The 24,509-nt window shown below is 38.9% G+C and overlaps 1 protein-coding gene across 1 annotated transcript; it reads right to left on the reverse strand.

Annotated features, from left to right (window-relative positions):
* Positions 1 to 5,036: 5,036 nt before the first annotated feature.
* On the reverse strand, positions 5,037 to 20,384 carry LOC100893365 (DNA-binding protein RFX2). The gene is made up of 17 exons (XM_030982379.1): positions 20,225 to 20,384; positions 19,372 to 19,498; positions 18,068 to 18,191; positions 17,144 to 17,599; positions 16,619 to 16,735; positions 16,061 to 16,138; positions 14,616 to 14,779; positions 13,686 to 13,786; positions 12,969 to 13,027; positions 11,666 to 11,813; positions 10,461 to 10,555; positions 9,506 to 9,623; positions 8,770 to 8,889; positions 8,229 to 8,410; positions 7,303 to 7,555; positions 6,528 to 6,760; positions 5,037 to 6,130 (listed from the first exon to the last, which is right to left on the reverse strand). The coding sequence occupies exons 1-17, from the start codon at positions 20,334 to 20,336 to the stop codon at positions 6,047 to 6,049; spliced, it is 2,571 nt and encodes an 856-aa protein (XP_030838239.1). The 5' UTR covers positions 20,337 to 20,384; the 3' UTR covers positions 5,037 to 6,046.
* Between the last annotated feature and the right edge of the window lie 4,125 nt (positions 20,385 to 24,509).

Here is a 24,509-nt window from a genome sequence, read left to right on the forward strand (position 1 = left end):
ATACTTCAAAAATGATATTAAAGGTAGTGCAAACTTTGGGAAAATTTTGAAAATTGGATGGATAGTAATTCTTTAAAATTGTGATACATTGGGATGTCCCTGTGGATGTTTTATAAGCACTAGAAAATTTTGCCCCAAAAATACAATTCTGCTTTCGAGAAATTGAATAATACAAAATTACCGGAGCTCCCATGTAGTTCCGATATATAATTTCCAAATGGGATTGTCAATTGTAGTAAGGAAACATGGTTTGAAAGCTAAAGTAATATCAGTCTTGAGAGGGAGCTATACAGCATATTAAATAGTTTATCATTCACAATTTCATCACTTTAGACTCGATTTCAACCGCAACAACGATCATTGAAAATTGTAAAATCGCATGTGCTTCCAATATGTTCATTTGAACCACATTCATGACGTTATACCAAAAGTTTATACCTTTAACCGCAAACCCACTTTTTAAACATAACATGATTATTACAGGGTTCATTCGTTTGAAGTTATGAATAAGTTACATTTATTCCGATTCATTCACAAGTCATGTAGTATGACCATGCAAGCACTACATTTCAAAAATCATTGTCCATTTTAACTCCAACACTGACGCAATCTCCAAGCTTATATAGCTAGTGGGAAAAGACGCTAAATTGCTACTCCTGCTTGCACGTATTATCATACTAGTCTTTCACAGAAATCGAACTTTACACGTTTCAAGTGAGATCTTCATTTCAAATTCTAACACGAAGATCAAATTGGATATATCTTTATTTTAACAAGCCTTTCCCTGCTCAGTTGCTCATTGGTAATCTAAAGAAGCGGTGTCTTTGATCCGCCATTGGCATTGCTGTAATGCCGGCAATCGTATAATAACAAGTTGATTGTGGTGTAATCAAATTAGGCTGAAAGAAAAAGATCATCTTACTGGCATATATTGTCCTTAATTGGACAGTCAAACCTGTTTTTATTGAGGCCTCCCCAAAACGGGTAAAGGGGTCACTGTAGACAGGCGCGGATCACCGGGGCCGACGGACCTGCCCCACCACCCCCCCCCCCCCCCCCGGTCAAAAAAAAAAAGAATTTTCTCATGAATTAGGAAAAAAATATGTATTACTCTTATTGAATTAAACTGCATGTACTAGAATACTTCAACTGTATTATCATTATAGATACTTTTTTTCAAATGACTCTGGCCGAAATCAAGTGATCTAAATTCGAATGCAACACTGGTGGAGTCGAAAAAATAGTTGAAATATAAAAAACTCTCCGTGACACATATTGCTCACCATACTCAACCATAAAGAATGAGGTTGTAAATAGATTTCGTTAGGCCTGAATTGTGTCATTTATGAGAAGTGTTTGGGCTGATTTCGCGAGCTAATGTATCAAAAGATACCGCCATTAGTATGTAGGTCACTGTCTTTGCGTTTGAACAGAGCGCGAGACGGTTTCATTATGAGCAGATGACGAAAAAGGGGACAACCAGGGGCAACTATAGAGGGTGAGAATAGTCTGTGACATGATGATTGTGTGAGAGGGAGAGAGAGAATGAGAGAGAGTGAGAGAGAAGGAAGAAGCTATTGATAGAGGAGAAGGAAGAGACAGAGAGGAAGACAACAAGAGATAGGACACGGGGAAAGACATAGGGAGAGAGAGAGAGAGTTTGGAGTGAGGAAAAAAGATATTCAAGACAATAGTATTGAGAGAAAAGGGAAGAGATATAGAGATATAGAAGAACATAGCAAGAGGTGGACCCAGAGAAAGACAAATAGGAAGAAAGAGAGAGAGAAAGAGAAAAAGAGAGAGAGAGAAATAGAGAAAGAGGAAAAAAAAGGGGCGAGTGAGAAAGAGAAGATGGGAGGGGGGGGGGAGAATGGGACAGAGATGCCTGGACAGACAAACATCTAAAAAAAAATGGATGTAGAAAGAGAGCGAGCAAACTGTAAGCAATAGAGATCACTTGAAAATGACATCTCACACAGAGCGACATTTCTCCCTTCTACTGACACTTCATAAAACACTATCAATTTGTAACTTTATCATTAATTCTGATAAAAGTGATTTCATATCTCATCACGCATACTGATTTAGACTGCATTCTCAACATTTGCACACAAGTTACATTAATTATTGATGTCTTAGATAACCATTTCATACATGTTACACATGGGCAGTTCCATGTTATCTAACGAGTTCCTTAAGGCATCGTCTTTGATTTATTTTCTTTATCCCAAAATGAAATTGCCTTTGACGATTGACTAATGATTCTTTCTTGTATCATTGTTATTGGTCAATTTTCATATCGACAGAATTTTCATTTCTAGATGTGAAAACGAGAGATAAAGAGTCATACGTCATACAACTCGTAGGAGGCACATTGTACGTACTCGCCACAACCTATTATAATCACGTATGTCGTATAAGAGAGATGGTGCATACTAATTTTGTAAATATGATGATAGTATTCATAAAAAGTGTTTGGAATTATCCCAACAAATTAGACTCTCTGGTGACTTTTGCGTTATCATATTTCCCCGAAATTTAAACAAATTAACACACGAATAGACTGGAGGCGCAGTACTCATTCAACCCACTAAACCATTTTTAGAGGGCTTTAAACCTTAAGCAATTGGCGCTTGTAAAATAGCGACTGCCTGGAATGCTCCCCAGGGAGTGGAAAATGTGCATACATTGTGTTGCGGGTGAGCCTGAATCCGATGACCGGGGTAATAACATGTGATGCGCCTAGAAACAAAGTATTAGGCGCATTTTAAATGTGAGCTATTATTAAGTTACATGTATAATTATTTACGAATAATTTTACCAATTAATTATTAACAAAATGTACTCAAAATCTTGGACCCTCTTCTGATAAAAAAAAGAACAAGTAACAAAGAAAAGGTGAGCCATTAATTCTGACAACAGACATGGATTATCATGTCGTGCTTGGTGTACCATCTCATGCGACATGTCAGGCATCGAAAGGGCGTCGTCGACATCCGCTTCTTGGCAGGGAGCTTGCAGTCATCACCAGAAAACGACTCCGAAGACGATGTCGATTCAGCCGATGACAAAGATGATGACGATGGATATGATGAGGACGACGAGGATGATGGCGATGAGGATGATTTGAACACTGAAGACAACAATGTTGAAGATGACGATGCATATGAAATTGGAAAAGACGACGATGAAGGAGATGACGACGAATTTAATCTAAATAATGATGATGAATTTAATGTCAATAAAGGTGATAAGTAATTTGTAGGCAGATATGAAGAAAGCGAAAATGAAGACAAATTTATCTTTCTTTGATCTTGCGGGCATTCGATAGTTGCATATCTTTCTGGTAGAGAAACCACAGACACTGATTCTGCATGTGTTTGGACAAATGAGGGGCTTGAGATGGAAAACATGGACATCGGACCTTGTTTCAAATTCAGGGTATATAATAAGTTTGAAAACGGCTCCGGCGGCGACGACGACGAATAGCGATCATGAAACTTCAAAAGAGGAGCAGAAAGAGTAGCGGGATTAGGAGCGGGATGAGGAGCGGGAAGAGGTGCAATGGAGGTTGCAACATGATGTTCGAAAGTGAGTAATGTTTGAGGCATTGATTTTCCTTTGAATGCCGTCGCTATTTTACGTTCTGCCTTAGGTGTTACAATATGCGTCATATCTCCGGTCGAATACGACGATGATGACGATAATGATAACGATGGGGAGATAGACATCGATGACGATGATTTATCATCTTGGCTTTCCTTATCGCCATCTTCTCCAAGATTGGTCATTTTTTTTCTCAAATGGATGCGCATGTGACGTCCAAGATTGCTTTTATAACTTGTTGCGTAGGGGCAATACGCGCAGACGAATTCCTTTTGTTGCGCATGAACGTTTGAATGTCGTTTAAGTAAAGCTCTCCGACAAAAGACGCGCTTACATTTCGTGCACGTGTAACCGAAAAGATGCGCGTTTCTCACGTGGATGCGGAACGAAGACTTGGTAGGGAAGATTTGATCGCAACATTCAAAACGTCCCTCGGGCCTCGCTCGGCTGTGCATCGTCTCGATGTGCCGCTTCAGGTTCGTTCCACGTCGGGTTGCATACGTGCATTCGCTACACCGAAAAGGCTTTCCGTTGAGGGTCATGTTATGCACTTTATAAGGTTGAGATGGTAGATTAGAATGCATATTGTTTAAAAAGTTATCAAAGTATGACGATGTTACTCAAAATTGATTTGGCGACAAAAAAAAAAAATCGTTCTTGCATCGCTAGGTTTCATATTCAAAGTGTAGCCATCTTGAAATGTCAAAATCAAAGTCAAAGTCAAACGAACGTAATCCTGTAAAGCAAGCTGTATTAATTATCTTCAACGCTCCTTTCACAAATATTCAACGCCGTCACGATCAGCTTAGACTTTGTGTTTATTCCAAGAAAAACGAGTTGTGGCGCTCTTGGGCGACTTCTACAGATGCAGTGTTTTGGAGCCGAGTTGGTTAGAGAATAATACACTCTTGATCCGACAGCAGAACAGACAGCGATGAAGCTTGAGGAGCCAGCCCGATCGGATATTGACAGCAATTCTTCATTTGATAAGATGACGCAGAGTATACAGAGGTATCCTCTTTGGAGGGTTGATTTTGAGTGAGCGATGCACTGCCGTGAGTGGGGGGGGGGGGGGGGGGGGGGGGTAAGTGAGTGCACGCGCGCTGTTGAGAGAGACTCAGTGTGCATAAGAGATACAAAGAAATGTTAAAGAGATGGAGAGAGAGAGAGAGGGGGGGGGGGGGGGGGGGGAGGTAGAGAACGAGAGAAGGGGAGAGGGTGACAATTTTTGTCAAAGAAAGAAAAATTAGTGGAAGGGAGAGACAAATGTCGTCGGAGGGGAAGCGGGGAGGGGGGGGGGGGTGGGGTACGAGAGAGAGAGAAAGAGAGAGGGAGGGGAAAAAAAAGGGGGGAGTAAGAAATATATTAACAGAGACAGAGAATACACATACAGGGTAGGAGAAATGGCGACAATTAAAGCCTTTATAATAACTGTTTTTTACATCTTTTAATCATATCCAAAAAAGACGAACATATAACTGTGTATTTTATGATCTTTGATGGCTTAACATCAAAGTTTAAAACAACTTATATACACATCATCGGAAAATTTCAAGAGCATTGAAAATTCTCACTGTAAATACTTCAAGGCATTGTCATCACAAACAAACTTAAATTATCTTCAACGTCTTCAAGTGATGTTACACAAAATCTTTAGTAGAAAGGTGAAGAACAATATATTTCGTCCAGATTCATTAAAATGTATAAATCATTTAATGTATGCTACTCAAAGAAACATTGTTTAAAATTGATATACTTGGAAATCAATAGTTAAGATGGTCACACAGAAAGTTTAAATGACAGCGACCGATCGGCAAGAGTCAATTTAAAGATCAATATATGAAAAATACTGCATAAAAAGAGAACATTTATCTTTTTAAACAGATTATGTTGCAAAAATATGCCAGTTTGAAAATGTATTTCTGATTTATAAATCAGACGATCGTAAAAAAAATGGAATGTAAATGCTAACGATTGGCAAGAGTAAAGTTGAAGAATAATGTATGATACATGTTGCATAAAATGAGAAAATCTTATCAAGCGGAAATTAAATATTGCAGAATATATCAGTATGATATTCTCAGAATCAAACAATGCAAGCATTGGAATAACTGACATTTTGGTAATAACAAACTGATACATCCGTCAACTGCTTAACTAAACGCCTCGGTCAATTAGAGTAACATGTCATGCAAAACAGAATTCAGACCGACTCCGAACCAACCAACTCTTCACGCTTGACCATCCATGGTAATGTCAAATTGGTTCGGCTTCTTTTCGGTTTGGTGTCGATCGCGTCAATGAAACTGCGGTATAAAGGAAAATTGTGTCCGTTTTTTTTTTTGTAACAAGCGCAGGAAAAACGATTACCCCTATGATCACGTAACCAAGCAATTAGATCTTTTCAAGCGCTGGTGTAGAATCTTTTGTTTCTAGGCGTTTAATCCGTGGTGTTTTTCGCCGGTTGTAACACTGTCTGAACGTCGTTGATTATGTACTTATTACCGTCACCCGCGGTCAAGAACTAGGGGAAATAATAACATGATGAAACAAATTACATTAAAGCAGTGGTTAGAAACATATGTACGTATCAATTTAATATATGTATGTATGCAATTGTTTATTTATATTTGAACTTAAATTCACATTCATAAGTGCGTCATGAATATACTTTGCTTTCAATGTAAAACAAGGAAAGGCTGCACTGCTAAAGCCAGGGTAATTACGCTGCATTATTGTAGAGCGCTTAGAGACTTCTGACAAAGTAAGTGTTAGGCGCTATATAAGCACTCTAATTATTATTATTATCGAAACATAAACTAAATCATAATGATTACATAAATCTCACAAACAATGAATCCTTAGTTGGTTGTTGTCTGTAATAGCTTATTAATGCGCTGTGAATCTTTCTCAAAACGTACCTGCCCCTTGTGAAGATCTAGACCTGGGAGCATGGGAACGTTGAGTGTGAGGACTGGAGGTGCCGCAGGGGTCTCCTTTAGGCCCTCTCCTCCTTTTTTCGTATTGGCGGACGCTGAGCCTGATGGTGTAAGTGGTTTCTGATCGCTTTGTGGTAGGAGGGTAGCGCGGATCAATTTGGTTGTCACAAACGTGGATGTTTCTTTGAGTGTGGTGATTTTCTTCTCCGTGGTTGCTTTTATAGGATAAAATTAAAAGACAACCACTCAGAAGGTGAGCATTGCAGATTTGGCTAATATGATAACTCAAAACTGAAGGAAACTGAAGAGAAAAATAGACCAAACACTATATTTTTTGACTAAAAAAGTTTTTTTGTTGTTCCTCAACCCCCCCCCCCCCCCTGAGAAAAATAAAGGATTCGGGGGGGGGGGGGGGGGTGGCATCTTACAAGATTTCCCCCTTTTCAGTAAGAAAATTGGGGGAAATAGGAAAAATACGGAAAAAGGGGTAAAATCGGGAGAAAAAAAAAAGAATTGGTGAAAAAAAAAAATCAAACAAATAATAATAATCGGGAAACCGATTTAAATCGGGTAATTATCAGGCCTGATATATCATAAAGGTATTTCTTGTTTATGGACGTTTAACAATAACTTTGGTGCAAGCATGAAATGTATTATATCGGATATCAATTCTGCACAATGCTCGTAAGAGTTACAACTATTTACATATAGTGACGTTCAACAAGAAGACGTTGATGGGAGCTATAGCGAGTATTACCATTGCTTGGCGACTCAACGTCCATACTGATAGGTTTCTTTGACGACTCAGCGAGCCGGGTGAGACTCGGACCTAATTCAGTCATACCTCCTGGTACAGGACTCTCATTTCCACCAGGTCGAAATGATGCGGCATATGCCATTGAGATGATATCGAGTGTGGGTAATACTGCTTTCACATGCTTGGTGACGTCACAGTCTTCAACGCCTGATCTAGAGCTTTCTACGGTAGAGTCAATCATTTGAGTCGATGCCTTTTGTTTAAGTAGATACAAAAATGAATATTAGAATTGGCAACTGCAATTTTATAATAAAATGGGTTTGGTTGATTATTAAAAAAAAAACATTAACAGCTTACACATAATCCACATGAGGTGTCATTTCGATTGCGTCGTTACCTACGCTAAGCAATACTGGAGCTCACTCAAATGAAGCGGTGTTTATTTCAACTTTTCCAACAATATCTTAATGACGTCACGTGCACATGATGCATCAAAGATCCCACCAGTCAATGCAGACGCAGTCCTACGTCAGGCAGTTGACGCCTCCTTATGCATCGGACTTTGAATGGACTGAACTAATTGACGCAGAGGATTAAGACCATGTAAAAAAATATACATGTTTTGCGTCCCCGCCCGCTTCCTTTTTGGGTGCCGCCTCCTTTTTTTTTTAAAGAAAAAAAACACTGCTAAATTTTTCTGACTAAAAAAACAAACAAAAACAAAATGCCGGCGGCCATCTTGAAAAATAGCCGGATTGTCAGGGAAAATGTACCGAGCGGCCATTTTGAAGAAGAAAAAAAAGGCCTCCTCCTTCCTATTTTTCAAAAAGGCAGGACGCTAAACATGTTTTGTTTTTATTTGGCCAAACGCCTCATGTGCCTGCAGCCAATGCATTTCCAACATGAAGTCATCAAGGTATAGTTACCAGTTTGTCAGGAACAGTCAGGGGAACGGCATTGACGGCGCGGGAAGCGGGAAGTATTGCATCATCATCGAAAATATCGTCACCTGCTCCTATAGACATCATCGAGCTGGAGGACATTTCAAGGATGTCGCCGCAGTCGTCCAAATCGAGATCGACGTCAGCTAGGAGATATCCCTCGGCCACTGTAACAAATAATACAAATAGTCAAGTAGCCTGAAGTGAAGACTCACAATAGCGTCCTTAGTCAAGATGTTCATCTACCTTTGCTACTCTCCACCCAGGTGTAAATTGGTACCCGATATGCTTGAGCAATAATTAATTTGATGGCTCGGCTAAATCCAGGATAATAATGTCACTATAATTATGACGGATGTGGGCGGTTTATAAATAACCGTTATCATAATAACTATTTCCAGTGCAATTCGTCACAGTACGCCTAAACCGTACTTTGTAATTGCCTTAGGTAGATTTATAGAAGAAGGTTGTTAACGTGTTATTCATGATTTTGGATATTAGCAGTATGACGTCATGAAATACATACTCGGCATGTTTACATCCATGACGTGGTTCCAGAGTGCTACTTCTTCTCGCTGGTATCGATGCACCTCTATCACGTAGAGAAGATATTCTTCATACAGAAGGTTCAGAAGATGGAACGAACCTAGACAAATAAAGTACCATCATTACCAGTATCAACATAGATGAAGGGGCACTTTGGAAGGGGGTTGACGACTCTTGCATATAAACTTTGATCTATAAATCTTACAAATGAGCGAGCAACAAATTGGCATTTTGGGGGTGAAAATGTAACTTTGTCATTAACAATTTTAATATTTCAAATAGACCCCCGCCGGCACGAGTATGACATGCATGACGGTTCCTGGAACATTGGTTAATCCCAATCTCTCCAAGATATTCTTAAATTATATCTTTTGATTCACACCTCTAGATATTTGATCACTAATGAAAACAAGGACAGGTGAGTGTATTATAAGAACTTGTGTAGATTTGCTAGATCGCAATGGAAAAAAGGCAAAGTTACACAGATCATTTTCTGTCAAAACTAATTGATAATTACTTATCCCCCCTCTCTCCCTCTCTCTCTCTCTCTCCTCTCTCTCGCTATACTCCTTCTCCTCTTCTCCCTATCCAGCCCCCTATTTACCAAAGCTGTTGGCACTTCGAAGTGTCTGATCCCTTACCCCCCCCCCCCCCTCTCTCTCTCTCTCTCTTGCTATACTCTTTCTCCTCCTCTCCCTATCCAGCCCCCTATTTACCAAAGCTGGTGGCGCTTCTAAGTGTCTGATCCCTGATGATAAGACTACAGACATAACTCCAGCCCATGAAGAACGCCCGCTCAGCTTTCTCATAATGCGCGCTACCGCGAGGGTATCCCTGTAGCCAAAAAAGGAAAGTGACACAAGGAAAGACAGTGACATAGCTACGGAAAGGAAAGGGAATCGTGGGGCAAGTGAACACAAACATGGGGAACACAGTGACATAGCTACGGAAAGTGAATCGTGGGGCCAGCGAACACAAACATGGGGAACACAGTGACATAGCTACGGAAAGTGAATCGTGGGGCCAGCGAACACAAACATGGGAAAGACAGTGACATATCTACGGAAAGGGAATCGTGGGGTCAGTGAACAAACAGGGGAAGACAGTGACATATCTACGGAATGGGAATCGTGGGGCCAGTAAACAAACATGGGGAAGACAGTGACATATCTACGGAAAGGGAATCGTGGGGCCAGTAATGGGGAAGACAGTGACATATCTACGGAAAGGGAACCATGAGGCCAGTGAACACAAACATGGGGAAGACAGTGACATACTCTACGGAAAGGGAATCGTGGGGCCAGTAAACACAAACATGGGGAAGGAGAGAATTAAAGAGGAAAGGGAAACGGTTAAAATGATTATATACATATTAAAAGAAATACGACTCGATCCCACACAGTCCAAAACAATTGAGATTTGCTTGTTAGAGTTAAGTTGTTCGAGTCAGTTAGGTTACACATGAAATGGGTTTTAGTTGAGTTAAGGTTTAGGGTTACCGTTAGGTATTGTTTTTGATCCAGGATTTTCAGGTAATAATTCTTTTAGTGTAGAATATGGACCACGGAGCATTTGTTGCTGCATGGAGAGTGCCATGCAATCTCATATATACCAGTCAGGTAATTACAGGTGTTACTATGGCTAAGGTTAGGCATCTATTCATGTACACACCTTCTCTACGTAGAATGAGCGGACCTCTTCAACCCACTTGATGTGATCTTCGACGGTAGCACGAGATTCCAGTAACTTTTTGAACGAGTCCATATCTATATGGTTGTCAAGGAAAAGAAATCAGCCATAGTTGTTTCTCAAACGATTTACAGTTAACAACTAATTTATTAAAACCCTTAAAGCCCCCACTACACTACTTATAACTACTTGCGCCTTCTATATAGCAAACAATGCCTAATCGGTGCCTGTTGGTCCCCCATGATCCTCTTTTCTTATGTTAATTGAAAGCTGATTTGATGAGATAACCACCTGTCAGGGACCTTGCAGGGAGAAAAGACCTTGTCCCCTTGAGCTTATTCCCCCCTAGCCGAACGAGTGCAGACGGGCTTTAAAAAGTTTAGTATTTTTTAAAAAGAATTTATTGAAAATTGATTTGTCTCGATTTATGTTCAGTGAGAATTCTATATATTAAAGCTTATATCTAAAAGTATTTAACAAACGCCCTAATTCATCTAGTCTACCTTTATTCTTAAGTTATGAAGAAAACATAAAACGCATAAAAATGTCAAGGATTGAAGTTGTTAACTTATATAGATCAGTTAGACAAAGAAACCTTTCCAGCAAGGCAGGAATTCTCAAATAAAAAACGATAGTTCTTGCAGTGTATTAGTTTCTTACATTTAAAAAAAAAAAGAAAAGAAAAGAAAAAAAAAAGTGCTCATAAACAAAAGAATGTTTGTGAACATAATCATGCTAATCTTATATATGATATACCAGAACCAGGAAAAAGCAGAGGTTGAGAGACCGATGGTGTAACGACTCCAATATACAGTTGGAGATCGTTCGGTTAATATCTACTGTAGATCATTCTTATCTTCGATAACATTTACATTTATCTCCATTGAATAACGAGTCTCTTTCAGAGGGTGTTGGTTTTGGTTCTGTAATAATTTAATGGCGCCTCATGCATGTGTAATCCCCCCTCCCCCAATCCGTGAACGGAGGGATACCATGCGTGTTCCCAAAATGTCCGGTAAAGGGGTACTTTTCAGGCGCCAAAGTCCGGTTCGTAGTACACAAAAATCCGGCCCGTATTGACTTTACACACCGGACTTAGGGGGGTGTTTTCAAAAGGAGGGAACATGCATATGCGTACCCCAAATAACACTGAGTGGGGGGGGGGGGGGGGGGGGTGTAATACTAACGAGCACGGATATCCCCATGAATGAGTCCTTTCATCTCAGGCATGGTCCATATGAGTTGAGAACAGGCCGTATCATGTTCTGTACGCCTTTCCCAATCCAGACGCATCTGTGTGATAGTGATATCCACTGCTAGGGCACTTCGGCTTGCCTGTGGGCCGGGAGATGGGCCAGGAGGTGAGAAAGAGGAGTGGTTGAAAGGGTGGCAAGAAAGAAAGTAGGACGCTTTAGCAACGCGACGGAAGGCAAAGAGGACGGGAGAATTCACTCGACCGAGATCAAATAATGTATGCAGTTCGGAATCTGTCTATTGAAATACTATTATTCTTATCAGGTGAATGAAATAATTTGTATTGAGGCACTTCACAAAGACTTATGCATTAAATTTGGATACATTACGAAGATCGTCTATTGTACGGTAATACAACTCTTCCGTCGAGTTTAGGGAACGAACGCTATTATGGCTGAGAACGGTCGTGAAAATCAACAAGACAGAGAAAATTCTGGTTCGCACATGCGCAGATTATGTTGTTCGGTTACCCTCGTCTTTGACTTCCGTCGTGTTTGCGGAAGCGCTCTATATACAGGTTACAAATGAAGACGGGAGCATAGTACAGGACGATCTCGGTTGAGTGATTTCTCCCGTCGTCTGTGTTTCCGTCGCGTTGCTAAAGCGCCCTAGTGACAGCTTGGAAAGAGGACAAGGCTCATTATTCTGATGATTCCTATTTCCGAAAGAAATATTGGTTCCAAGCATTTGGAGAAAAAATAATAATAGTGGCTTCTTATACAGCGCACATGTCTGTTAAACAGTAACGCTCCAGGAGCGCCAATATTAACAATGACTAAGGGGGGGGGGGGGGTAACCTTAGAAGAGAAGAAGAAAAAACCTTTGGAGTAAGGCACCAAAAGTGCGGAATTACTTGTATGAACCTTACTTCGTTTCCGGAGTAATGAAGTCCTGGAAACCGTTTCACAAAACTTGTTATCAATGACAAATCACAGTCTTTGTTATAAGCTACTGATTAAATCCTTGCTTCTGATTGGTTATAAACAGATTTGTCACTGATTTTTGTACAGACAATGTTAACCATACATTACCAGGAAAATATGAAATACATGTAGAGGAGTTTTCTTTTCAATTTTGAACATGGCATAAACTAAATACCGTACATTAACATACGTTAAATTACATTAAACAAAGTTATAGAGATAAAAGAAATTTGAAAGTATAAGAGAGATAATATACTAAAGAGGGAAAAACGTGATATAGGAAAACGTTTCGTTTAAAGGAAATAATATTTACCTGTGCTAGATGTGCAAGGGATGTTTTCCTCTTCAAAAGGCGTGAAAATCGCTTCATAGCTATGAATATGTAAGCAAGAAAACAACAAGAGTCATTCAGATAACCGGTAGATGATGATCTATGTCAACCGTCAAAAACATAGTGGTAAGGTTTACCACTTCTGTGCCTGGTTTATAAAGAGATAGTAATCGCAATTTATTTGCGATTACATGTATAATGAATCGCAATTTCTACAGTATGTACATACGAGATAGGAGACTGCAAACTTCTGATTGATTCTGATCAATGGCAACTCTTTATAAGACGGGGCCTAGACGTATGGCGCCCAAACATGCACAGATATACCCTCGGTCTCGCCGTCAAGCAAAACAAGTTAGTTTATATCTGAGGAGATTCCTCTATACAGTGTAAACTTAGGAAATGTGATATGAGCATTGTAGCATTACATTTTACTTGCCACAACTATTATGATGCAATGTATTTTTTGCATGTGTATGCTAGTCAAATGTTCTTGAAATAAACATTAGAATTTCGCATGGTGCTATGTAGATCTGGGCCCCGTCTTACAAAGAGTTGATATCAATCGCAACTAGGTACAAAGAGATAGGATACTTTAAACTTGCGATTGATTGGAGGACTTGCGATTGATTTGCATCGATCGCAAATCTTTGTAAGACGGGACCCGGGTCGATGAATCTTTTTTGTTTAACACCTTACCTGGCATTTTGCTGTGCAACAGTTGATCTGGGAAAGATTTGAGAACACTTTGCTTTATTTGAGGAACTTCGTGAGAGAAATGTCGAATACCTTGCAACAAGCTGGAATACAAGAGAAACACGACAGCGCTATTTTTTTTTCTCTCTCCGCTCAACAAGTTTATCAAGTTGATTGAAGCCTGACTATCTCTCTGCCCCTAATCCATACATCCATCAAACAAACAATCAAATAAGTGTTAGAGAGTATACCTGCTTACCATTCACAGCAAAAATGAAAAATCTCTGCAGGCAAAATTAAGAATAGTCTATTTTGTATACTTTTCACACAGAACATTTCAGAAAAAGAAACGAGTCTAGAGTTCAAAACAGTTTCTCGAGACCAAAAATAGGAATCATTCCTCCCAAATAGGAATGGTTGGCAGCTATGAGAGAGCACCATATGACTTACTTAATCAAAAGAATGTAATGTTTGAAGAATGACAAGTTTAGATAGATAATTTTGTCGTTTTAATGAATAAACATTGTGTTACAAGAGAAAACATTTTATAAATTTTCCTTGATGTACAATTAATGGGTATTTTTTAAGTTTGTGATCGTATCGGTATGTTAATCAGAGGTTATAATAATAATATTGATAACAATAATAGTGATAATAATAAACTGATAATAAAAACATAACTTGAGCTAACTTGAGCTAAATAATGCCGGATATCAAAAAAACAAAAACAGAGTATGTATATCCTCGCCACATCTTAAATTTCAATTTTGGGTGTCACGGATAAAGATAAACGATTTTATGACCCTGATCACATTGACTGCAACACACCATACCACCGCTTGCAACAAATTTAGAACATACGATCGATCAGTCGTGGGCTAGGGGCACTTGGGACAATCGTACATTTTTGTGCAACCAGGTCCGGATGCGTACCTTTGTGGGACAGTGTTAAGAGTGCCAGGAATGAGCACGGACACAATGGTGTGGTAGAGGTAGGTATCACAGACAGCCAAAGCGTCGCACATGGACGGGATATCAAGCAGACGTCGCTGCCCAATTGGCAAGTTGTCCCAGTATGTTTGGCAATAGTAAACAACCTGTTTGGGAATAACAAATACATATACGTATCAAATAACCTTTCACAGCAAAAATTAGGAGTCTCTCATGGCAAAGTAAAAAAACAAAAACATAAATAAATAAATAATATGTCTTGTTTACCCAGGGTAGCCTCATCAGTATTTATACTGTTCTCCCTGAGGACCCTGCAATCATATTATTACCCCGGTCATCGGATTCAGGCTTTCCCGCACACAATGTATGCACATTCTCCACTCTCTTGGGAGCATTCCAGCCAGGCGTCATTTTTACAAGCGCACAATTGCTAATCTAAGCACATTAGCTTTCGCATCCTACTATTTTGAATTTTTTTCACACAGAATATTTCATTAAAAAATAGAGGAATCCCGGGTTCAAACGAAAAGCTTGAAGAAAAAAAAATGGTTGGTAGCTACGATATCACAGCCTGAAGAGAGAAAATTTGTTCCACCATTACGTTTTTAATTTTGTTTTGAGTCTCTTTTTAAATCTCCTCCGTCGCAGAACAATATCTTCTCCTACATAATTATCTAAGTACTGGTATATGTGTAAGTCAAACGTAAATTATTTACTGTGTCAATTACAACTAAACATGATTCATTGATTTATTGTGGCCTAATTGTGCAGTTTTTATGCTATTACCTGTACAGTCAAATATGTGCGTGATATCACATGCAATCTATTCTCCACATTCTTCTAAACTAAGTTTTATAAGATTGTACGCATACTAGGCTTATAGACATGATTATAAGGCCTATATTTAAAGAGGGAAAAAAGGGATTCAAGATTGAACGTTCTATGTCAATCTGCATGTAAAAACACAATGCCACTGGGTATTTCATAGAAAGGTCTGGGCTTACATTAATCCAAGGCCACCAAGGCCATGGCCGTGGATGCCCTTTTGATTGGCTTCAATGCCCCTCTCATTGGCCTTGGAGATTTTGTGTGCCCTTTCCAATTCTTCCTATTGGTGCTGTAATATATGAATGTGCCCTACAAAAAAAGTGGCCTTGCCCTAAAAATATTGAAATTTAAGGCCCGAAAGGCCATACAGTATGATCTGCAGTAGATAGTAACTTGTTAACTCATACATTGATATGGTAGCACTAATAGTTTTCTTTCCTTTGATCTCTCTATATCATATCTCTTTCTCTGACTTCACATCTGTGTATGGACCCACTGATTGAGTCGAGTCAAGGTAGTGATTATAAACAATCTACAGTAGATGTCAACATGTTCATGACTGGATACATATCAGTCTTTTTTTCTTTCTTTTTTCATACCTCATCGAGTCCTCCTCTCATAATGACCTCCAGAATGATAGCACAGTGAACCCTGTAGTCTTTTAGAAACTCATCCACCTTGAAAATTTGACCAGAAGTAGAAGAATTAGATACACGAATACGTACATCTATGTGAAACGCTTTTCAGCTCAGGTCAACCGAGATATCAAAAGGGCTCTTTATAACGACTCAACTAAATTAGTCTTCTGATCACCAATTACCAATCTCGCCATCTTCATGGAACCTCGAACATTTTATCTTCTCTTTATAACCTGTGATCTTTGATCCCTGACCCCCCCCCCACCCCCTCTCCCAAAAGATCAAATCATTTTAAGTATAAGTTAGTCGTCATTCAACTCAAATGCCACTACGCAGGTGTAGGCAGTCCATGATTAGAAGTTTAGAACATATATGAAAATCAGATGATTATTTCTTTCTTCCTTTCTATTCCGTGTGCATTGGTTTGAAACAAGAGTTGGTGAATATTGAAGACAAACAAACACTTTAATGGAAAGAAAAAAGACTAAAGAATGAAAAGGAAGTAACATAGTTACGTACTTGATGATGGTCAACGTCGTGTGGGAGATGAATGAGTTGATGAGACGTGGGGAAGGATGGCAGCAGTGAACTGCTTGCTGACTGCATCAATGGTGTAATCGGTAGGGTGGGTTCACGCTAACACACAAAGGATCATAAAGGAGGTAGATGATAGAAACACGTGTGAGAAAAGAATACAAGATGGTGGATATATTGGAATAAAGTATCCTATAGATTAAAACAAAACATATAACGGAGACATCGTTTACAAAGTGATTAATTTGCTGGCTTCGAGCTCAAACCTATTGGCACGAATCCACAATGGAGTTTTTCGACAAACCTAGGTTTATGTGCGTCATAATGACGCACATAAACCTAGGTTTTGTCGACAAACCTCCTTGGGCCGAAGAGTTTATTTATGTAATGTATGTAAAGTGACTTCTAGAATGTTATAATCTGTAATAAATAGAATGGTAAATATATCTTCATAGCCTTTTTATCTAAATTCATGAAGACAAATAAGAATACAAATACAAACTTTCATACGTTTGCGTTTGCGGTAAAGCCCTTATCAGGTGTCTTCTGTCCTATGACTTTCTGCAAAGTGGCGGACGAGACGCTCTTTCCTCTGTTGCCCATACTGCTACCAACAGTACTCGCTTCTCCTTCTCCACACTCTCCACTCCCTCCTTCACTTTTCCCAGTACTTCCCAAAGTTCCACCTGTACACATCGACTTCTGACTTTGACCAACGATGTCGGCAGATATCTTCGACGATGTCGTAGGCGTTATTGAATGCGTGGGCGAAGGCGTCATCGAACTGAAGGTCTTGGCCAGCCATTGACCACTGGTAGGGCACGGGAGGGACATCCGCTGAGAGGCGACGAGGGTGGAGTAATAGGGCGAGTCACAGCGGACTTTGATGCCGTAATAGTGGTATTTAGACTGGCCGCGGGTCCCAAGGCGCCGCGTTCGGATGTCTGGGAAGACTTGACGTATGGTCTGCAAATGACCCAAACAAAGAAATTATTTAATGATTTATTCATCATTCGATATGTTTCATCTCTCCCATACAACAACAACAACAAAAAATACTAAAATGTCAATTTGTAGAAATGTAATTTTCGGTTTATTTTCTTTGGTTATATATTTTGGAGGACCTTTAAGAACAGGCCTTCCAAAATTCATTAGCTGACGACCCCGAGGTAAATGGAGTTCGGGGAAAAAATATAGAAAATTGGTTACATTTTAGTGAACATTAAATAGGGGTTGTCAGTTCATGTCATAACGTCAATGCGGTATATTCAACTGACTGACCAATCACCAACGTGAGATTCGCATATATAGATTTAGTTATTTTAGCTTTCATTTGTCTGTTACCCTCCAAATATGTAGCAAATATGTTTTCTAAATTTTCTTATTTCACAAAGTTCTCTGGTTTCAAAGGCAGGACCACCCTTTGTTATGTACCTTTCCAAAGCTAGCTGCATTTACTGGCTGTAGAACATTTCTCTGACAGAAGTCCAGGTAATGCTCATAGATGAGACAGCGTGGAAGGGAATAGCCCTGAGATGCCTCATAATTCTGCATCAACCTGAAAAGAGGAGGATGAATTTAGTTGGGTTTTCATTTAATGTATTTGAGTTGAGTTTGAGTAGGGACTCAGTTGAATGTGAATTGAGTTGAACTTGAATTTCAGTTTAAGTTTCGGCTGAGATTGAGATTGATGTATCGTAATCAACTTAAATAAAAGGTATTACAAAGTTTTGGTATGGGGTCATGAATTTGGTTCAAATGAACATATTGGAAGCATATGCGATTATACAATATTCAATGATCGTTGTCGAGGTTGAAACCGAGTCTAAAGTGATGAAATCGTAGATAATAAACTCTTTATGTTGTATAGCGCCCTCTCAAGAGAAGACTGACATTACTTCAGCTCTAAAACAATGTTTACTAATTAAGATTGACCGATTTACTATTACCGTTTGGAAATTATATATTAGAACTGGCCGGGAGCACCGGTAAATTTTTGATTATTCAATTTCTAGAATGCAGAAGAGTTTTAGCGGCTAATTTTTCTATTGCTTATAATACATCCACAGGGGCATCCAAATATATCAAAATTGTAAAGAATTACTTTCAATCCAATTTTCGAAATTTTCCCCCAAACTTTGACATTGATTCTATACGATGTCATCATAGTAATACCTTACAAAGCAGATTTCATCAAACATGAAAGCAGTAGCCTCCTAACCTTTGTTACGAATGTTTAAAACAAGAATTTATGTACTTTTGATCACCAGAAATTGTGTTTATTTCCAAAAAACCCCAAGATGTACTGAGAGTAGCACACAGATGTATATACAGGGGTGGAATAGTTATACCCTTAAGCTGAGCGAAAATTCACTTGACTTTCGTGCCAAAGTGAATTTATTTATAAGCTTAATCTCCCCAACCCTTTCTTTTTTGTAGAGGTGCCGTGGTAAAGTTGATACGTCACCGGAATGTGGATCATAAAGTCCGAGGTTCCGAGTCCCGACGCGGCACTAATGTCCTTTGATCTATATTTGCCACACTCAACCAAGGTGATATAAATAGGTACCGTAATGGCAGCCATGCTAAAGCCAGGAAAACAATAATTGTGGAGCGCCAGGAGTGTCAAGTCTGACAGATGTAAGCGCAATATACAAGAACCCAATATTATTATTATTATTATTATTATTATTATTATTATTATTAATCTATCTGAGTCGAGCCAATTATAATCGTACCACGAAAATGTAGTTGCAGACTGTCTGCTATTCTGTATCATCACTTCTTCCATAGCGGCATCATGAAGTCCTTCCTCACTGCCTTCTCTTACTAGAACATTGCTGGGAGTAGATCCTGTATAGTCGACTATTCAAACAAATAAAACAAACCCAAGATAAATTATTATAAAAACAAGTAATCCTTTAACTGTATTTTTCTTTTTCAAATGCTTTTCTTGACTATATACATATATAGCGTGTCTGTTTTTGTGTAAAGGCTTATTCATGTTCACTGTTGCCTATAAAGTTGGAATTATATTTCATTACCTCTGTTCATAAATTGAATGAGAGAATATGATTTATTATTGAGAGATAAAGTTTTAATATTATCAAAATTTCATTGGTCATTCGTAGCAGTCATAGACTATAGAGACTGTTTAATTCAGTTCTGAGAAGATATAAACCAGATTCTCACGATTATTATTTCATGAAAAGGTGTGAGTACAAATTATTCTAACTGTATTGGCAACAGCGCATGTGTTGAAACAAGTTGAATCTCTACGGATATCCCCTTTTGCTTGAAAATTATTCGATCCCCTTAAGAAAAAAAATGTATTAACGCATGATATAAAATCCACACCAACGTTTAATTTGGTAAATGTTTTAGGGTAATAATAGCTTTCTTTTTAAGTAGATATAGAAATGAAGAAGAAAACAAATGTGAATGTGTCGTACATGTAGACTCTACATGTCATTAAATAACTTATTATTTTCATTTTTGTGTCAGAGAAAGAAACGACAAAATACAATCGGCAATGAAAGTGATAGAGATCTAGGCAATGTAGAAAAAGAGAATTAAATGACTTTCACATACTTAGTTCGCCTTGGGCTTGGGCTTGGTCGGTACGAGTTAGACTCCCAATACCCTTGGTACAGATATCATGTAATGTAGACGCATTGAGCATTTCACCTTTCAATTGGTCCATTGTTTATTCTGCTGTCTGGAATTTAAAGGCAAAACCAATAAGGCAATAGGAATCTAGATCTACCAAAACCAATATTTACCTAATGTAGACTTAAGATATTTATCTTAATTTACCGAGGAAGTTAAATAAAATAAGTAGCGGTCTAAATATATCTGGTAGTCAGTGGTAGATAATGTTTAAATATCATATATCATTATGTGCAATCATCAGACATTTGTTTTCAGACGGAGACTATTATCAAATTATAATGTTATTATAAGGTCTGCTAGATTTTGAAATTATATTTTTGTTTTTTTAATGTTAACTAGTCTAGGCCTACACTGTCGCTCATATAGTTGGAATAGATCTATTTCTTTTTTACCCCAATTTATGGAATTATTTTGACAATGATTTATTCCTAATAGATCTAGATAATACTAGAGTCTAGTATACATTCTCAGATTTTATTAAATAACAATTTGCCAGTGTTTATGTTGGAGAAACTGTCAAACAACTCGTGTGCGCGACAACAATAACATGCATTTCTCAAATACGATTGTGTTCATCTGGCTTGATATTGAATCAAACACCAACTTCATATTCCATATTAGTCTAATACTAGTATCAGTTCACTCTCACTACCACTTTACCAATTCTAATGATCTGACCAGACCCTTACGTTTGTTTACAGCGGTAGAGCCCGGTAGTAGAGAGGGTCTAGATCCAACTATAGATCTAAAGTTAGATCTAGGCTCCTAGTCTAGGGTCTAGTTAGTACTAGATCTAGTAGTACCGCCGTTCTCCGAAGCCAGTGGAGGAAAGACAAACAGAAACAAGAGTAGGGACTAGATCTAGACCTAGACTAGACTATATCTAGACCCTATAGATTTCTAACCCTGTTCAGGCGCGTACGCAGGGGGGGGGGGGGGGGGGGGGAGTTGGGGTCGACCTTTGCCGGCTTTGGGGTCGACGGGGTCGACCCCCTTAATTTTTTTTTTGTGTGTGTTTTAATTAAAAAAAAAAAAAAAAAATAGATCTAGAGTCTAACTTAGATCTAGATCTAGATAATCCTAGATATAATGGGTGACCTAAAGAAGGTGACCTTACCCCCACCCCCCCCCCCTCCCCAACGAAATGAAATGTCGATCGGTCAAATTTTCAAATTTTGGGACAAAGTCAAAAAGAAGAAAAAAATGTCTTCTTATCTTATAGATCTAGTCTTAGTCGAAAATAAATTCTCAAGCCGCGCGTTCGCGCGCACGACAAGCATACGTACGAATTTGCAGAGCGCATATGTGCTAGTGCTAGTAGTGCAGCGCTAGCGAAACAAGACTAGACAAGTAGCGCAGCACAGGAAACCGATACAGTAAACTGGGTCTAATCTACATTTTACTCACGAGATTATTATGAATAAGTTTTTAGTTTTTAGTTTATTCTTAATTCAAAACTATGCCCATTAACACCATGATTTAATGAACGGCAAATAAATTTCTCCTTATAATATAGGCCCTAGGTCTATTTCTACTGTTACACTATCTAGACTAGAGTAGGCCTAATGGCTAATCACAATTAGCCTAATTATCTCACTCACACATTCACAAGATCAAGATACAAAATGACTGGTGACGTGGGCAGGATCACAGCAGGCGTCTCTACTTTCATCCGCTGGAGGCCTAAATCATATTTGCTTCTGTCAAGCAGAGTATCCGTCTTACATACGAGTATCTTTCATACAATAACAAACTGTAAAACGCAGTGTCGACTGGTGAAATCTAACTGAAAACAAGATTTTTGTTAAGGTACAAAAGACCATCTGCAAACTTATTTAACGTTCACGCGGATCGGGATATTATTACTCGATATCGATCGATATCGATCAATATACCGGATGCGCGCCAGCGCAGCATGCACAGAACGCTCAATAATTAACTAATCATACCAATACAAGGAGTTTTAAGAGATGGAGTCATAAGCTACCTCATTCCCTTTGTACCATCTTCGATGCCTCGAGCTATGACGACAGTGAGTATTCAGCCATGTCAGCTGAAAACCCAACCCCACCCAAAACAAAAACACGACAGAAAAACAACAGAAATGTGCAAAAAAGAAAACAGAAAGCAACAACGAAAGCTCGGAAGAAGTAAGTGAACTAAGACGTGCATTCGTTATAGTTACAAGAATACTGACAAAGCGAGAAAAAATCATGAGAGAAATCATATCGTATAGTAGTAGAATGGTTTTTTATTAGACAACTTCAAAATGGTAGCCCGAAAGCTAAATTACATTGCAAGTTTTACATGTATTAAAAATCATTTCAACAAACTTAGATAATATGGACAAGTACACATAATACACAGTCGGTTAGATCATAACTAATTACATATTCCCTACTTACAAACAAATTGATGAAACAAATAAAATAGATTCGGCGTTACTTTTTTTCTGTAATCATTGTTAAGTGAGGAATATTCATATTTTAAATATAAATTGAGGCTGATTAATGGAGTTATAACAAGTAAGTACTGACGATTTGTTTAACTTCGAACCGTAATGCACATTGAATGTCTATAAAGCTACACAACATATAAGGATTTATCATAGAAACATGATTAAACAATTACCGAAAGGGAGAGAAAAGGTTAGGGAGAGAACGATGTAGAGAGAGAGAGTTAAGTTAGAAAGAAAAACAGGAAGACATGCGGAAGATGGGAGAGGGAGAGGGAGATAGGGAGGGAGTGGAATCTGAGAAGAATGGAACAGTTGGAACTGTGAAGACATGGAGAAGCGGAATGATGATGAAAGTAAGACAAGGAAAAGGCGATTAGAAAGAAATTACAAAGTAAAATACAAAGTTTCCCTTACAGAGAAAAAGAGTACAATTTACCAATCATGCATTACTAAGACAATAATATAATATATGCGTAAAAACTTTAAATATGTAAAGACATAGAATGTACATGGGAACGTGCGTAACTATAAAAAATATATTCACTAATTAATCAGTTTGACAGTTAAAAACACAAGTGTATCCATTCATTACAATGTGGATTACATGCACTAATCTTTATGAGTTGATGGGTATAAAGTTGAGCAGTATTAAAAGCAACAAAAGGCATACGATTTGAATAAGAGGTGTGGAATCGGGCAGGAATCAGGGGAATTTATGCGTTGTTGAGTAACCTGCATGGTGAGATATGGGACTGGGCTTTTCCTGTAACGTTCTGTTTTGGACTTAGGTTCTATACAGATACGTGATTTCCGTGTGTTTCTGGTGCTGGCGTTCAGTTTAAACCAGTCTGATTGGTCGGATTTTAGTGCTTTCAGGGCAAACTTGAGACATAGCTCTTCTCGGCGAGCATGGAGAGTTTGAAGCTTGGTCATTGATAGGGCATTTGAATAGGATATGTAATATCTACCTAGTATAATTCTTAATGCCCGTTTTTGAACATTTTCGATCTTGTTGGACTGGGCGATAGTCAATGCTCCGTTCCAGGCAGGGCAGGCATATTCGAGGAGTGGTCTTACAAATCCTATGTAAACTGTAACGAGGTCGTTGGTGGGGGGATAGAAGGCTTTCAGGGATCTTAACATGAAAATGCGGCGGTTAGCACGAGAAACCGTATCCGAAACCTGTACATTCCACTTCAAGGTGTCTTCAATGGTTACTCCAAGGATTTTCACACTGCTAACCTCGTTCAGGGGGACATTATCAATAAGTACTCCTAGTGGGGGTAGTTGGACTTTACTGAAGGACAATCGCATGATTGAACACTTCTTGGTGTTGGGTTTAACGTAATTGTTCTGGCACCAATCTTCTAGTCTGAAAGAGTGGATAGTGAACGGGAGATATCACGTGGCTGGTTGCGTGCATCGTGCGAGGCGGCAATGGACAAGTCATGTCGTCGACGTACTTCCAGTGACTCGTTGATGAAGAATCACGCATTACATCATCAATAAGGGCCAAGAATACAACAGGACCTAGGCGTGTGCCTTGTGGGACGCCAGCATGAATCTTCTTCCAGGGCGAAAGTGAACCATGGTAACGAACACAGGTTTGGCGGTCGGTCAGAAAATCGCAGATCCAAGGAAGAATCGAATGGCGGGCACCAAGATCAATAAGCTTCTTAATCGCGATAGTGTGGTTGACCCGATCGAATGCCTTGCTGAAGTCGGTGCATACTACGGTAGTGGCAG

Source organism: Strongylocentrotus purpuratus, unplaced genomic scaffold (genome assembly GCF_000002235.5).
Source record: "Strongylocentrotus purpuratus isolate Spur 01 unplaced genomic scaffold, Spur_5.0 spur5_scaffold_12, whole genome shotgun sequence".
NCBI lineage: Eukaryota > Metazoa > Echinodermata > Echinoidea > Camarodonta > Strongylocentrotidae > Strongylocentrotus > Strongylocentrotus purpuratus.

Coding starts and splice junctions, on each gene's coding strand:
- LOC100893365 (XM_030982379.1), bottom strand. CDS start 20,336: ATGGACCAATTGAAAGGTGAAATGCTCAATGCGTCTACATTACATGAT. Junction 17,600..18,067: donor ATGCAGCTAGCTTTGGAAAG/GTACATAACAAA, acceptor GGTCATTTGCAG/ACCATACGTCAAGTCTTCCC. Junction 6,761..7,302: donor CGTTGAGTCGCCAAGCAATG/GTAATACTCGCT, acceptor ATCCTATAAAAG/CAACCACGGAGAAGAAAATC.